The 15,348-nt window shown below is 46.7% G+C and overlaps 1 protein-coding gene across 2 annotated transcripts in view; it reads left to right on the top strand.

The window, feature by feature from the left end:
* The window catches only part of EPHB1 (EPH receptor B1), a 223,915-nt gene that overhangs the window by 174,552 nt on the left and 34,015 nt on the right, over positions 1-15,348 (top strand). For both annotated transcript variants that reach the window (XM_072143436.1, XM_072143437.1), the window contains exons 5-6: positions 8,430-8,765; positions 14,978-15,102. In XM_072143436.1, coding sequence (XP_071999537.1) covers positions 8,430-8,765; positions 14,978-15,102 — 461 coding nt within the window. The remainder of the gene's footprint in view (positions 1-8,429; positions 8,766-14,977; positions 15,103-15,348) is intronic.

Below are 15,348 nucleotides of genomic sequence, written 5' to 3' on the forward strand. Positions count from 1 at the left end.
TGTCTGAGGCTTTGTTCACATACCATTTTGAGCCTTTGCTGGATACGTCTAAAGTTGGATACTGTAGTGATTGGAACCTATTGCAAATTTGTTCCTTGTTTGGCCCCTATAGATAGATGTAGCTATATGCACTGAGCTTTTTCTGGCTCATTTGACTAGCTCTGAACATGATGTGAATAGCGCCTAACATATACTAAATCACTGAAATCTGTCTGGCAAATACTAAATGGGGCAAATACTGTACATCCATCACAGCTCCTGCAATGAGGTCCATGTTCTGAGAGTCTGAGAGGGAAGTTCGCAGGAAGAGACAGGGTTTTTAACAGAAGAATACTGCTGGCCAATCATCAATATCACATTGTGGTTGGTGGAGGTTGACTATAGGCCACTACTAGCTGCTCCCTTAGTAGTGGTTCTATGGTGTATTGTAATATACCGCACCACTGATACAACCTTCAATGTGCTGGTCAATGGACCTATGTAAATAATGAAGAGGACAGCATATGACTGTGTCTCATGACCATTTTAAACACTATTCATAGGCCATCAATATCCTGCGCCGAGGAAAAATCCCTTAGTAGGCATTACGCTCAGTGCTAAGTTAATTAGTAGCTCGCATTTTGATTCTAGAACAGCTATCCACACAGAAAGTTGCAAACAACAACTAGGGACGTTCCCTGTAATGCACAGCAATGTGATAGATTGATCCTGGTGCTTAACACCTCTGGGGCTCATTTATTCAGCTATTACACAGGTATTTAGGAAGTGTGTGTGCGCTGGCATTTTGGCGCACGCGATCCTTCTTTTGGCGCAGCTGCGCTGGCTTCCATGCAACACAAATTAGGGGGTGTGCTGTCAGACAGTCCGACTGATTCGGACTCCGTGCAGGATTTAGCTTTCAAATTGTGTCGCAAGCCCTAGCACTTACATACACCATTAAAAAGATGGTGGGGAAGCGACACACGCAGGATATTGGGCGCACAATCTTAGTGTATTGCAGCACCCAGCATTATAGTCGGACAATGCACATGACCAGGATAGGGCTGAGTCGTAGGAACGGCTCATAGAGCAGAAAAAAGGAACCCTCCTTATCCAAACTAAATAAAACACACACATTTTATTGTTGGAAAAGTGCTGGTCACAGCTTTATTTATTCTTTGAAAATCTGTAAAATATAAACTTTATTAAACATATATTAACAATTGCAAAATATACAGAATACATTAAACATCAACTTTCCTAGTGGCCGAGTACTTGACAACAGAGCAGAAAACTTGTTTGTCCATTTTAGACAACCACCTAAGTCCGGTGTAACCGTTAAGTAAAATATAATTGCTCATAACTCACGCTCAGCGTGTAAACAACCACATCTACCAATCCACAAGCCGCACACCAACCTGGCGAGTGACGAGGGCAGAATGTGGCAGATATCAAATGAATCCAGCTCCTGAGGTCAAACTCTCAAGGAGACTGCAATTCAATTCACCAAATTCCCGGACTTTATCCCAAATGATGCAATCAATTTACCAAAATATAAATTATCTGTTGCCAAGCACCCGCCACCGCACAGCGTCTTGACCCCTCAAGACGCCGTGCACCGCCACACCCTCCAACCAAAACCAACCACCTCAGACAATCCGTAATTAAAAACATCCAACCCAAGGTCCGTCAAGTGCACACTATCCTTACCCGTGTAGCTGCGATCAGCCTCCAACAAACCATGTCGCACAACCAAACCACCATTCAAACGGATGAATTTACCAAAACACTTATTGATCTTCACCCGAGACCGATTCAGTGCCGCCACTGAAACTGCGTTCCTCCATCGCTCCCTTCTCACCATATCAGACCAAATTAACAAAACATCCGGATACTCAATCATAATCCACAACACATCTCTCTTCATTGCCTTAATCAATTGACGCATAGGAAAACTCCCGATGTCGTTGCCCCCAGCATGGATCAACAAAACATCCGGAGCACCCCATCTTTCAATTGCCATTCGCAACTTCGCGCGCACCGCTTCCCACTGAAGCCCCCTATAGCCAAGCCAACGCACACTTACCAAATTTCCATCGAGCCCAAGAAACCTACCACCCAAACGAAGCTGAGCCCTCTTTTCCGCCCAATGAATAAATGAGTGTCCGAAAATCCAGATGACACACCTTCTAATACCTATCAAGAAATAAACAATCGTAACAGCCAACAACGCACCCCCATCCCCTTTTAATTTTCCAATCTATGAAGCCGAACATACGACCGAAACCGCCTTGACTCCCAACGCCCAATTTTCTTGATATCAGCATCCGACAAACCCCACCTGGCTGCCTCAGTTGCAGCTCCGATGCGAAAAGAATGTGAACAATATTCCTTCGCATTTAACCCCAACAGATTCAAACACTTCCTAAAAACTGCCACAAACTGAAATCTAGACAAAGCCTTCCCATTCTGGTGAACCAATAACGCCTCCCCCGTTGCTGCTCGGACCGACAAAAAGGACTCAAGGCACTCAACCGGGCAACCCACAAACCCAGGTACCCGCCGCGAACGCACCAGGAACCCCCGACCAGAGCTATCCGTTTTAGCATTTGTCAACACAATCCTAACCTCACCGTCCAGCCGCTGCACGTGCCGCATCTGAATACCCCCGTTCCGTGAGCAGCTTCCACTCACCAATTCACTAATCCTGAACGCCCCAAAAAATGCCCAAGAGTAAGCCAATGTGAACAAACAACTCTCGTAATCTGACATGCATACCTCCCAAACTTTGCCTACCAGGTCCCTCAACAGATCAAAAGATACAGGTCTCCTACCGTCCTCTTTATAACGGCCTTTCTTGTAACCCTTCACCGCCTGCTTCACTAAGAAACCCTGAGTCGAATCCTCTCCCCCTGTCAATTTAAACAAAAAAGCTAAAGCTGCCAATGTCCTCTGCACCACCGCCACCGAGGCCCCCCTTTCAAAATTGCGCATCAAAAAACAAAACAAAACAGACTCTCTACTAGGCACCTCCCCGACCGCACACCACTCATCCAGCAATAGAAACCAATCCCGCCATACCTTCTTGTAGGAATCCCATGTCGAAGGGGCTAAAGACAACTGAACCCACGGGAATAATTTCAACACAGCATCTCCCACAAATGCTCCGGACACCTCATCGACTGCAACGCCGCCTCCGGCACCAACTCTCGGAACCTGACCAGCTGCAATCGAGACAGAGCATCCGCCACCTCATTATCCACTCCTGGAACATGTACTGACCGAAAATACACATTCAAACGAAGGCACAGCAACACCAGATGCCGCAACAACACAATTACCGGGGGAGAGCTCGACGTCTGTTTGTTAATAACATTAACCACTGACATGTTGTCACAATGGAAAACCACACTCCTGTTCGCTAACTGACTACCCCACAATTCCAACGACACTACAATCGGAAACAACTCCAGCAGGCACAAGTTAGCCGTCAGCTGCTGTTCATGCCACCACTCCGGCCAAGACCCCACGCTCCATTCTCCTTGAAAAAACGCCCCATAACCTATAGACCCTGCAGCGTCCGTAAACAAATGGAGCTCTGCATTAGAAACAGGCTCCGCCAGCCACAGCGTCCTCCCATTGTAAGTGACCAAAAAATCATCCCAAACCCGCAAATCCGCTCTATGTTCTTTCCTTAATCGAACAAAGTGTTCTGGCCGCTTCACTCCAGCCGTCGCCTGCGCCAACCTCCGACAGAAAACCCGCCCCATGGGCATAATTCTACAAGCAAAGTTTAATCTCCCCAGCAAGGATTGCACTTGCCGCAACGTCAACTTTGACTTCACCAATGCCTCACCAACGCAAGAACGCAACTCACCCAACTTTTTCTCTGGCAAACGACATTCCATGGCCATCGAATCCAATTCTATACCCAAAAAACACAGTCTCGCGGCTGGGCCCTCAGTCTTGTCAACCGCCAATGGCACACCAAAACTCTCAAATGTTTCAGACAATGTGGACAACAAAACTTGACACCTATAGCTCTCTGCCGGGCCTACACATAGAAAATCGTCTAAATAATGAATGACCCCAGCCCCACCAGACAATTCCCTAACTACCCATTCTAGGAACGTACTAAACGCCTCAAAATGGGCACAAGAAATAGAACACCCCATTGGCAGGCAGCCATCCACGTAGTAACCCCCCTCAAAATAACACCCCAACAAATGCATCGATTCGGGATGCACCGGTAACAAGCGAAATGCAGCCTCAATGTCCGCCTTCGCCATCAACGCTCCACTTCCAGCCGCCCTCACCAAACTCACAGTCTCATCAAATGAAGTATAGCAAACCGAGCTCATAGCTGGATCTATCGCATCATTCACCGAGCCCCCCCGCGGGTAAGACAAATGATGAATTAGGCGGAACTTCCCTTCCTCCTTTTTAGGAACAACACCCAGTGGTGAAACCCGTAAATTTCCCACCGGTGGATTAACAAAGGGGCCTAACATACGACCCAACTTCACCTCCTTCTGCAGCTTTTCCCTAACTACTCCCGGGAATTCATCTGCAGATTTCAAATTCCTCGCAAAACAACCCGGCTCCCCCTCCTTAAAAGGGATCCGGAACCCCTCTTGAAAGCCCTGAATCAACAAACAAGCCTTCTCCTTATTTGGATATCTCCCGAGCCACGGCATCATTGCGCCGAGCTTCACCGGCGTCACCCCCTTTCTGAGCACTATCGCCCGACCGCTGTCCCTTTCTTCTAAAGCAACGAGACAAGGGGTGGTTGATACCCCCGCAACCAGAGCATTCGTGCTTGAAGGTACAAGAGGATCCCCAAGTACAGTTGCCCTCGTTATACCTCCAACAGACTCCCTTCTTACCACTGCCCGACGGGGTCCCAGCTTTGGCTCCGTCGGGCCCCGACTGAAAGGATGAGCCAGCCACTGCCACCCCACCAAAAGACGAACTCTTCGGCGCCGGCTTTGGCGCCGTCATCAACCTCATCCATAGCCCAATATCCCTATGCCCCCACTCCAAGGAAGGTCTCACGGCCATTCTCTGACGAAACTGCTCGTCATATCTAAGCCACGCTATCCCCCCATATGTCTTGTACGCTTCCCATATAGTCTCCTGATGACAAAACAACCCCGAGCACCATTCAGGCTGTTTTTCCCCAATGACACTACCCAAGATAGAAAAAGCGTGCAGCCAATTCCCAAAATTACGAGGAATCAGCCGGTAACGGCGCCTCTCCTCATCCTCTTCCTTACGATGTTCCTTCCCCTTTTCCCAACGCTCAACGCTAAAACGCTCCAAAGGTAACAGCGTAAAAATATCCAGATTCTCCCTCTTCCATATTTTATCTTTCACTTCTTGTTTTAGATGACCCCCAAGAGGCCCATCAAAACAAATGTACAAGTTACCCAACGCCGCGTCCGAAACCGGCAACAATTTGGACGCCTCAGCTGACTTAGCTGCCGGGGCTTTATCCCCACTCACCGCTACCACTGCCTTCTCTGACCCTTCCGTCACTGACCCCGCGCTAACTGACCTCACCGAATTTTCCCCTGCCCCTGTGCTGGCTACCTCCGCCACCACGGGCGTCACCGCCACTAGCGCATTAGACGTCGTGGTCCCCCCTGCATTAGATGAACTTACCGCCCCAGCACCCCAAGCCGCTAACGGCCCCCCATGCTGTGACCCCATAGCCCTCTCAAAGACTGACATCAAATGCTGCATCCCCTGCATAAACTCCTGAAGGGGCCCCCTACTAGTAGCAGCCCCTGCATCAGACGTATTAATGGCTAAACCCACCGGAGTGTTAAGTGTGTTTGTATGTGAATGTGCTTGTGTAGCTGTGGACGCACCTGTAATTGTGACGCCGCTGCCTCCTGGCGTCTGCCCAGCTTCGCCGAGGCCTGCAGCGATCCCCTGGCCCGATGGAACCGCTCCAGCCGATGACATCACTCCTGGAGCCATGGACGGCACCGCAACCGCTGATCCTGCTGCCGGCGACACCATGGGACCCCCTCCCGCACTGTGTCCAGCATAGCCGCCTCAGCGCCACTCTGCATCTGGTAAGGAAAAAAGACAGACTAAACACCACGAACACAACCAGCATCGCCTAACCACTGTGCACCTTGCGCCATCCCCACACCCATGCTGTTGTCAGGAGGCCCCCCGATGTGCTGCATCCCTCCAGCCGGCCTATCGCCAGCCGCACCAACCCAGCTGCTGCCTCTCCTGTACCTGGATGGAGGATTCATGCCTCCATCCGCTGCCCCATGCTGCTGCCGTGCCCCTCCGCTTGACCTGGGTGAAGGGGGGACCCGACCCCCCCCACCCGCTGCCGCCGCGCTCGGGGCCGCGGCCGCATCTAGAACCCCGACCGCGGCCTCCTCCTCCTCGCTCACCTCGCTGCCTGGGCTGCTGGGGGCGACTTCCTCCCCAGCCCCCGCTCTCCCCCTGCTACAAGCTGCCGCCGCTCTGCCCGGCGCACGATGGACACTCACCGCTCCACTGGATTCCTGGCGGGTGTCGCGTCCATGCTGGCTCCTCCCCTCCGCTCCCGTCGACCCCCGACTTCCGGTTCGGACTTCCGGCCGCCGCTGCTCCGCCCACTGGCACGTCCGCCCGCCATCTTGGGACCTCCACGCGCAGCCGCCATCTTGCGCCTCGCACCTCCCGATGACCTCGCGCTTCCTGGTGTTCTTGGACTCCGCACGCCGGCCCCTCCATCGTCCTCCGATGACGCCACCGACGGCCTCCTGCTCCTCTTCCTCCCGGAACCGCGGACCGCTTCAGCTCCTCCGGAACCTCCAGGTACACCAAAATCTTCACTCCTCCCGGCCCGCACAGGTGACACCGAGTGGCTCAACCTCTCAGGGGGCCTCGCTCTTGACGACCGGGCCGACCGCCGGGTCCCGCCATCATCCCCAGCTGTAAAAATGGCCACCTGCTCCCTCATCCATTCGGCACCCCTGGCCTCCGCTTGAGCCCGCATCTGGGCCAAAAAAGCCTCCAACTCCGCCATCCTCAGTCCTGTCCCCGAAAAGCCGCCGAAAAACAAGAATTGCGCACAAAAATACGGACAAACGGACCGACACCACCTCTCCCTACAATTTTCTCCGGCCAAAAGATGGCGTGCCCTTCCTGGCACCCCTTATAAACCCTCCAAAGTCTCCACCCCCCAAACTAGCCCACCTATCACCTCACCTAAAGTTCAACCCCCCAACTCTAGAAAAACCCGCTTTTTTCCAGCCCTCCCAGCCCATCCTGTCATGGCCGCATTCCGCCCACTTACAGCTATCTCCATGCTAACATTCTGTGAACTCCGTTGACCCTGTAAGTAAATGTGCCCCAGAGCTGAATCCAATCACCATTAACCCTTATGAGAATCTCTGTGTTAATAACTTTCAAACCACTAGCGATATTGCAAATCTTATAGCGACAATAGATTTCTGAGACAATTCGGGTTTTCTTTTATATGCTACATGGTTTCCTTCCCACTGGAAAAACTTACCCTTCATTTAATATGGAGTCTTTCAAGATGATGAGTATATCCTGAAAGATATACTCCTGAAAGTGGCCAGCACATATAGCATTCTGGACCCCAGGGATCCTAGGACTACACAGACTACATTAACTGCCCTTAACAAAGTTCAGGAGGACATCACTTCTTCAGAGAGAGGGGAGGGGGAGTCGCACTGTGGCACTCGAGTGTAGAAAAAGCAAGAGTTCACAAAGTCAGAAAGTATTACTTTATCGAGTGGGTAGTAAATGCCTGAAATAGAATCCCAGAGGAAGAGCTGGATAAAAGTAACATAAAATAATATAAAATCTTGTCTGCTAGAGGGAACAAAAATACACCGAGATCTTTATTTTATGCTTTATTGTTTCTGATATTTGGAGGTCACTTATAAACCGTCTCCTTTCAACTTCTTTTCCAAACATTCTACCATGGCTCATTTTTAGAAACTGTCTAAGAGAGATCTACGGGAGAAGAACTTCTTAGAAACAGTGTAGGAAATCAATCTTAAAGCAAACCTGTCACAATAAAAAAAGTTTGCAATCTGCAGGCAACATGGCGGCATGTTATAGAACAGGAGAAGCTAAGCAGATTGTACATGTTGTCCTATCTGCAGGCAGCATGTTATAGAGCAGAAGGAGCTGAGAAGATTGCACATAGTTTCCTTTCTTCAAGCAGTATGCTATAGAGCAGAAGGAGGTGAGCAGATTGTACATAGTGTCCTATCTGTGGCAGCATGTTATAGAGCAGGAGGAGCTGCACAGATTGTACATAGTGTCCTATCTGCAGGCAGAATGTTATAAAGTAGTATCTTAATATTTTGACTTACCACATAAGCTATTTGTGAGTGACACAAAATGCCTATCCAACCAAATCTGGAAAATACCAAATGATTAATCATTGATTTTGTCCTCAGGTGTTCCTTCTGGACCCCGTAATGTCATCTCAATAGTCAATGAGACCTCCATCACCTTGGAGTGGCATCCGCCTCGTGAAACTGGGGGCAGGGATGACGTCACCTACAATATCATCTGCAAGAAGTGCCGTTCTGACCGGCGAAGTTGCTCAAGATGTGATGACAACGTTGATTTCGTTCCACGGCAGATGGGATTGACCGACAGTCGTGTCTTCATTAGCAACTTATGGGCACATACCCCTTACACCTTTGAGATCCAGGCTGTGAATGGAGTCACCAATAGAAGTCCATTCCCTCCCCAGCATGTCTCAGTCAATATCACCACTAACCAAGCTGGTAAGTGAATGTTAAGGTTAAACTGAATATGGTAGGTCTTATTTTTTAATCTAGATGTTGTTATTTGTAGGATGCGTAGGGCTCCGAAACCATTAGTTGTAATGAAGGCTCATGTTGTACTGATGTTTCAATGTGTCGGTGTCAGGCCTTCATCCAACATCAGCCATGGAATCACCAAGAGGCCGAAATATTATTTGGTCCTGGTTTTGAGCCATCAATAAAGGCTTCCATTATCCTGGTTCTTTGGTGGTACTGAGGATGTCTAGTTGAATTATATTTTAAGTTCCCTTAAAGAGAATCCATTACCCCAAATTAACTCCCCGTACTAACTGCTATGTTATGTAGGGCTACAGCCACACATGTCCTCCACGCCTTTGTTTAGCCCTCATTTAGAGGACTAGAAAAGGGTTACGTGTAAATTTTTGCAAGACAATTGAGCAACATTGGTTCAGACTGATTCAAATCAGGCCCATACCGAATCTTTGGAAAAAAATTGACAAAGCTTCTATGAATCCCGTCTTGGATGATTTGCTCATCTCTTGTAAAGAGTTAAAAGTCATTGGGGCACATTTACTAGGGGTCCGTCAGACGCATTTTCGTTGGGTTCCGCAATTTTTTTCCGACTTGCCCTGAATTGCCCCAGGTTTTTGGCGCATCGGCGCTGGCTCGACACAAATCGGAGGCGTGGACGTCGGACAACCCAACTGATTCGGACAAACCGCGGAATTTAAAAACTGTATTGTGTCGCAAGATCAGTACTCATATGCTCTGGGAAGAAGAAAGTGAACTTCGGCCGACTTCAGTGGGGAAGTGACACATGCAGGAAATTGGATGCACAGTCTTAGTGAATCGCGGCTGCTCCGAATCCTCGTCGGACATTCTGGATCAGCGTCGTCAATGGGCTGGGTAAGTAAATGTGCCCCATTATGTTAAAATGTGTTGAAGAAAATATAGAAGAATATAAGAGTCTATAAAGCTACAATAACATATGCACCATGTACAATGCCTCCTCATCGGCAGTGCTGTCACATACTGAACTCCCAAAGGCTTGAGACGAGTAGAGCGGTTTAATGCTATATAGTCTATAATCCATAATGGTTTAACTGCATTAAAATACCATCAGGTAAGACAATAATTGACAATCTGAAATGATATGAATATGTGACTTATTCCTGGAGATTTGCCAGAAATAGAAGCAGACGGATTGCAGCAGAAGCTTTTAGTATTGCAGCAGACGACATCTCCACCATTCTCCTTCACCTCCAGCCTGTCTATTTCTTATCTCCTAAGTCATGTTCTTCAATCTCACATCCATCCATATTATCTAGAAGGACTTTTGTCGTCTCTTCATATTTTTATTTGTGTCACATACATAAGTAGCTTCAATATCCATTAATGCAAACACATCTATCATCTCCGTACAGAGGATCTCAGCATAGCCATTCATCTTCCCTATATCAGGCAACTGCTGAGCACTCACACATGGTCTATCCTTCTTACAAGACGTACTCTTCATAATTAACAAATTTCTTACGACTGTTCATTTTAATACATCTTTGGAGCAAAGTTGTGCAAATTAAAGTCGATGTAAATCATAGTCCATCGTGTTACATATTACATGACTAATATGTCATGGGCCAACCATGATAAAATTATAGTAGATGGATGGTCCTTCCTACTATAGTAAGTGGAAATTTAACATGACCTCCTTACAACTCTCATGGTCCTGAATCATTTTTATTGACCTTTATCAGTTCCTTTTCTACAACCTTTTCAGTTGACCTTCATTATAACCACACATAGTCAGAAACATATGGTCCAGTGGATCTCTAAGATCTACTACAATAAGATGAGAAGTTCTGCCTCATTCCAAAATCTGAGTATATTGAGCATATAGCTTGGTTTCTTTACAAACTTTATGTACACTAGATATCCAGCTGACAACATTGGTGTGCCATGATGGAATATGTCATGCAAAATTGGGTTGGGCACTTGACAAAAGCCAACATGTGGTTACCGTACTGCCAACGGGCACCATAGGCATCTATGGGGACGTATATCAGGCCGCAAACTTGGGTCTTGATATATGTCCCCAGAACGGCAGCGTGAAAGGGGCTTTTTTACAGTTCTTAGTGTAAAGCAACCTTGTTTCCTGTAGATATAGATGTCTTAGGACCTTAGGGTATTTGCTCATGGCACAGGAGGCATGTGGATGTATAGTAGAGGGTTCATATATACTGCATTGAACGTTGCACATGAACGTTAAGAAGAGGGCTCATGCATATGACATTGAAAGAGGGTGGCGGTACAGTAGAGAGATCATGCACATGGCATTGAAGGCAGATGGATGTAGAGTAGAGAACTCATGCACAAGTTTTTGAAGGTAGATGGATGCAGAGTCGAGGGCTCATGAACATGGCATTAAGGACTTTTGGAGAGCTACTACATGTGGCATTGAAGGCATATGGGGGTAAAATAGAGGCTCATCTATATGGCGTTGAAGTCATATGGAGCAAAAGTGGAGGACTCATCCACTTGTCTTTGAAGGCAGATGTATGTACAGTAGAGAGCTCATGCACATGTCCTTGAAGGCAGATGTATGTACAGCAGAGATCTCATGGACATGTCCTTGAAGGCAGATGTATGTACAGTAGAGAGCTCATGCACATGTCCTTGAAGGCAGATGTATGTACAGCAGAGATCTCATGGACATGTCCTTGAAGGCAGATGTATGTACAGCAGAGATCTCATGCACATGTCCTTGAAGGCAGATGTATGTACAGAAGAGAGCTCATGGACATGTCCTTGAAGGCAGATGTATGTACAGTAGAGAGCTCATGCACATGTCCTTGAAGGCAGATGTATGTACAGCAGAGATCTCATGGACATGTCCTTGAAGGCAGATGTATGTACAGCAGAGATCTCATGGACATGTCCTTGAAGGCAGATGTATGTACAGCAGAGATCTCATGCACATGTCCTTGAAGGCAGATGTATGTACAGTAGAGAGCTCATGGACATGTCTTTGAAGGCACATGTATGTACAGTAGAGAGCTCATGGACATGTCTTTGAAGGCACATGTATGTGCAGTAGAGAGCTCATGGACATGTCCTCAAAGGCAGATGGACGTACAGTAGTACTGTGAAATGTGGCTATCAGATAGGAAGACCTTGTCTAATGGTGGAGACATGACAGCATCCAGCTGTTCATGGAATACAGCCTACACATGTTGTATCCTTACCTGCTGGGACTTGTAGTCTCCCCTATAGCCATAGCATCCGTGTACATGTGACATTATGTGAAGCAATGTAATTTTCCCTGTAGAATTCTTAGCGGTGATCCTGTTGCTTTAGCTTTCTAGATTCTTTCGGCATTACCCATGCTAACCACGCAACAGTACCATAGCTATGAAGCCTGCAATTAACAAAACAGCAATCAAGTTAAGTGCTTAATTTCAGGAAATTAACATCCTTCTCCAAAAGGATGGGAATAGAAAACAAAAAAGGCGGATTAGAGAAGATCTGGGTAAACAGAAGAAGCGTCGGCTTTCTGCCTCCTGCGTGCACTTGAAAAAGAGACCTCGTATTGGGGAGGTAAACAGAGCTGACCCCAGAAATGAAGCATTATGCAAAGCAGAGAGAAACCAGGGAGAAGCAATGGGATGAGAAACTTATACTAGGCCATGATAGGATGCAGTCTATGTGTCCCCCATAAAGGAGGGCGAGTATATCGAATAATCGCTTTATCTGGCGCGATCACATCACGTTGTCTTAATGCGCAGCTTAACATGGATTAATTACAGAGGCAATTACATGGTGAACTTTACCACATAATACAGATTGTCATTACAGCTGTCATCCCATTGTATAATTCCCACTTGTCGCTGCTTTGTGTTACACTGCTCATGCTTGCTGTAACCTGAGTCATCTGGTAAACATACAGATGTATCCGGGCCTCCGGGGATGCATTGTTTCTACATTGCAATGACTCCACAGGGGACAGGAAAATCACCCTATGTTGGCACTGAGAGCCCACTCTGTGGGCAACCAGGTCATCACCCCAGCAGAGAGTTCACCAGACGAGACATCCACCTGCATTCCCAGGCAGCTACGGATGTGCCACGTTCAGCACTATTTGAAAACTACAATGATAGTCCGAATTACTTCTCCTCCTTCCTACTATATTGGTGTCCTGTGGACACCAATACAAGTAAAAGCTGTGACTGAACAGGGAGTCCCTGCTTAAATTGCTACGTTGGCACTTTTCGAAAAAATAAGTGGGTGTAGGTTGTAGTTTGGGCACTCAGTCACTAAAAGCTTTGCCATCCGTGTATTAGGGGATTTTAGTGCAAAGATGTGGGGACCCTCAGAGTAGGAGGATAAAAAGGACCCAGCACATCTACCAAGGATTTAATTTTGTAATGTGCAATGCTCCACTTCACCTCTGGGGGTGCTGCAAGAATATTTAAAGCTTGGGTTAACAAGAAGTTGAGAGGTGACTCAGGGGCAATCTAGTAACCGGAGGCCATATGCAACATTAGAGTACAGTATATTCACAGGACCTTGCTGACTCTCAATATTTTCAAAAATCATTTACTCCTTGGTGAATCAACACAATCCGATTATACAATCGGTCGGACTTGAAGGGGTTTTCAATATCAATAACTTAACCAGGGTAAGCACCCTAATAGGGTATCCCATTTAGTACTTGTCCTGGCACCTACCATAGGACACAGGACTTCATTTGATGGAGTGGGCCGTGCAGAGGGAGGGGGCCGTGCAGTCATCACTGTTTGCACGATCCCCCTTCCCCCAAGCTGTGATTTGGTAGTGGTTATGACGGAAGAGAAATGCAGATGTCCCAGTGGATTCACACAAACTTTACCAGGGTAAGTACTATATGGGTGACCCTATAAGAGTTTGGTACCTACCCAGGTAACATTTTGTAATTGTGGCCGGCCCCTTTAATGGATCCAGTAGCTACTATTATAACCTAAGGCTGATACACATTACAACATGTGTTGTACTTTCTCTGAAACAGTTTTCCATTATCTGTCATCACTTCCCATGGATTACATCAGTATATGGGAATGTATGGAATATGTACACCTGATATAAAGACCACTTCAATAAAAGAAACAGTAGGGAATAGTGAAAATTGCTTTCAGATAAAATTAAACATTCTTTTTACTGATCATTGAGTGAAGATTTTCTATAAACTACTGGATCATGTCCCAGACAAGTAAACATCGAGGCCAAACCCCAGCGGTGCGTTCTAACAATATACATGGTGTTGTGTGCTCCTAGTACTTCCATATATACGCTGATATGATACTCACACATTACCCTGGTCTAGGACCTGTGGGCATACAATAAAAGAGGATAAACTCCAAATAATAAATACAAACATCATAACAGATCAGAACAACATCACATGGACCTTGTACAGAGGCGACTGGTATCCCTACAGGTCCATAATAGAAAGGAGCAGATCTAAAAGTTGGTGAGGTGATGAGGGTTTCCCTAGGTAGGTTGCTCCCAAATGTCTTATGTTTTGGATATAAATTTGACAATATTGGTCTGTGAGGTGTGTCCCATCTTTTGTTTAGTGTTCATTTCATCATGAGAATTAAAATATTCGCCGAACTTTTGCAAGACTTACTTTCTCTCTTAAAGAAGTCTTTATAGTAAACTTTGTATGTTTTAAAAGGGTAGTCCCAAAATCAGCTCTTATTATACATCTTATTGTTGCTGGTCGCACCTCTGGGACCACCACCGATCTAGGGTTGTGTTTGTTATACCTGAATATAGTTCAGATTGAGCATGCACGCTTGTGCTCTTTTCAATATCAAAGATAGCCTTGTACAACTATGACCTACAAAGGCAATCGGGATCAGACTAGCCCATTAGCATACCGGAGGATCTGCTGGTGGGCCTTATACTGGACCCCAGTGGTCCAACAGAAAACAACTCATTTTGGAGGCCTCCAGGAGATGATGAAGGTTGAACCCAGTGAATAATTGTATCTGACATTGCAACCTTTTTTTATCTACTATTCCTTTATTAGGCAACCATACCTAATCCACAATTCCCTTCAAAATCTGAATTGTGATTGACATATTGATGCAGGTGGGCATAGTATGGATCATAAAGTGATCTGGGAATGTCTGAAGGTATCTATGAATCACATATAAACTCTTGTATTTCTACAGCTCCCTCCACTGTACCCATCATGCACCAAGTCCGGGCAACCATGAAGAGCATCACCCTGTCTTGGCCACAGCCAGAACAGCCCAACGGAATCATTCTGGATTATGAGATCCGATATTATGAGAAGGTGAGATATTACGAGAAGGTTTACTATATGTTTTCTGGCAGATTTCATTCATTCGTAATGTCCAGTCATTTCCGACACCAAGGAGCTTAGTGCTGATTTAGAATGTGTGGAAATGATTATTCGCACCATCTTTCCCGCTATGATGGTTATGGAAGCCTTAATGATCCATAAAGAGCGCAATGTTTACTAATTCACTCATCTTCTTCTTGGCCGTAACTCCAAGTACTGCTGAATCACCTGCTCTAC

The sequence above is a fragment of the Engystomops pustulosus genome, chromosome 3, assembly GCF_040894005.1.
Source record: "Engystomops pustulosus chromosome 3, aEngPut4.maternal, whole genome shotgun sequence".
In the NCBI taxonomy this organism is placed as follows: domain Eukaryota; kingdom Metazoa; phylum Chordata; class Amphibia; order Anura; family Leptodactylidae; genus Engystomops; species Engystomops pustulosus.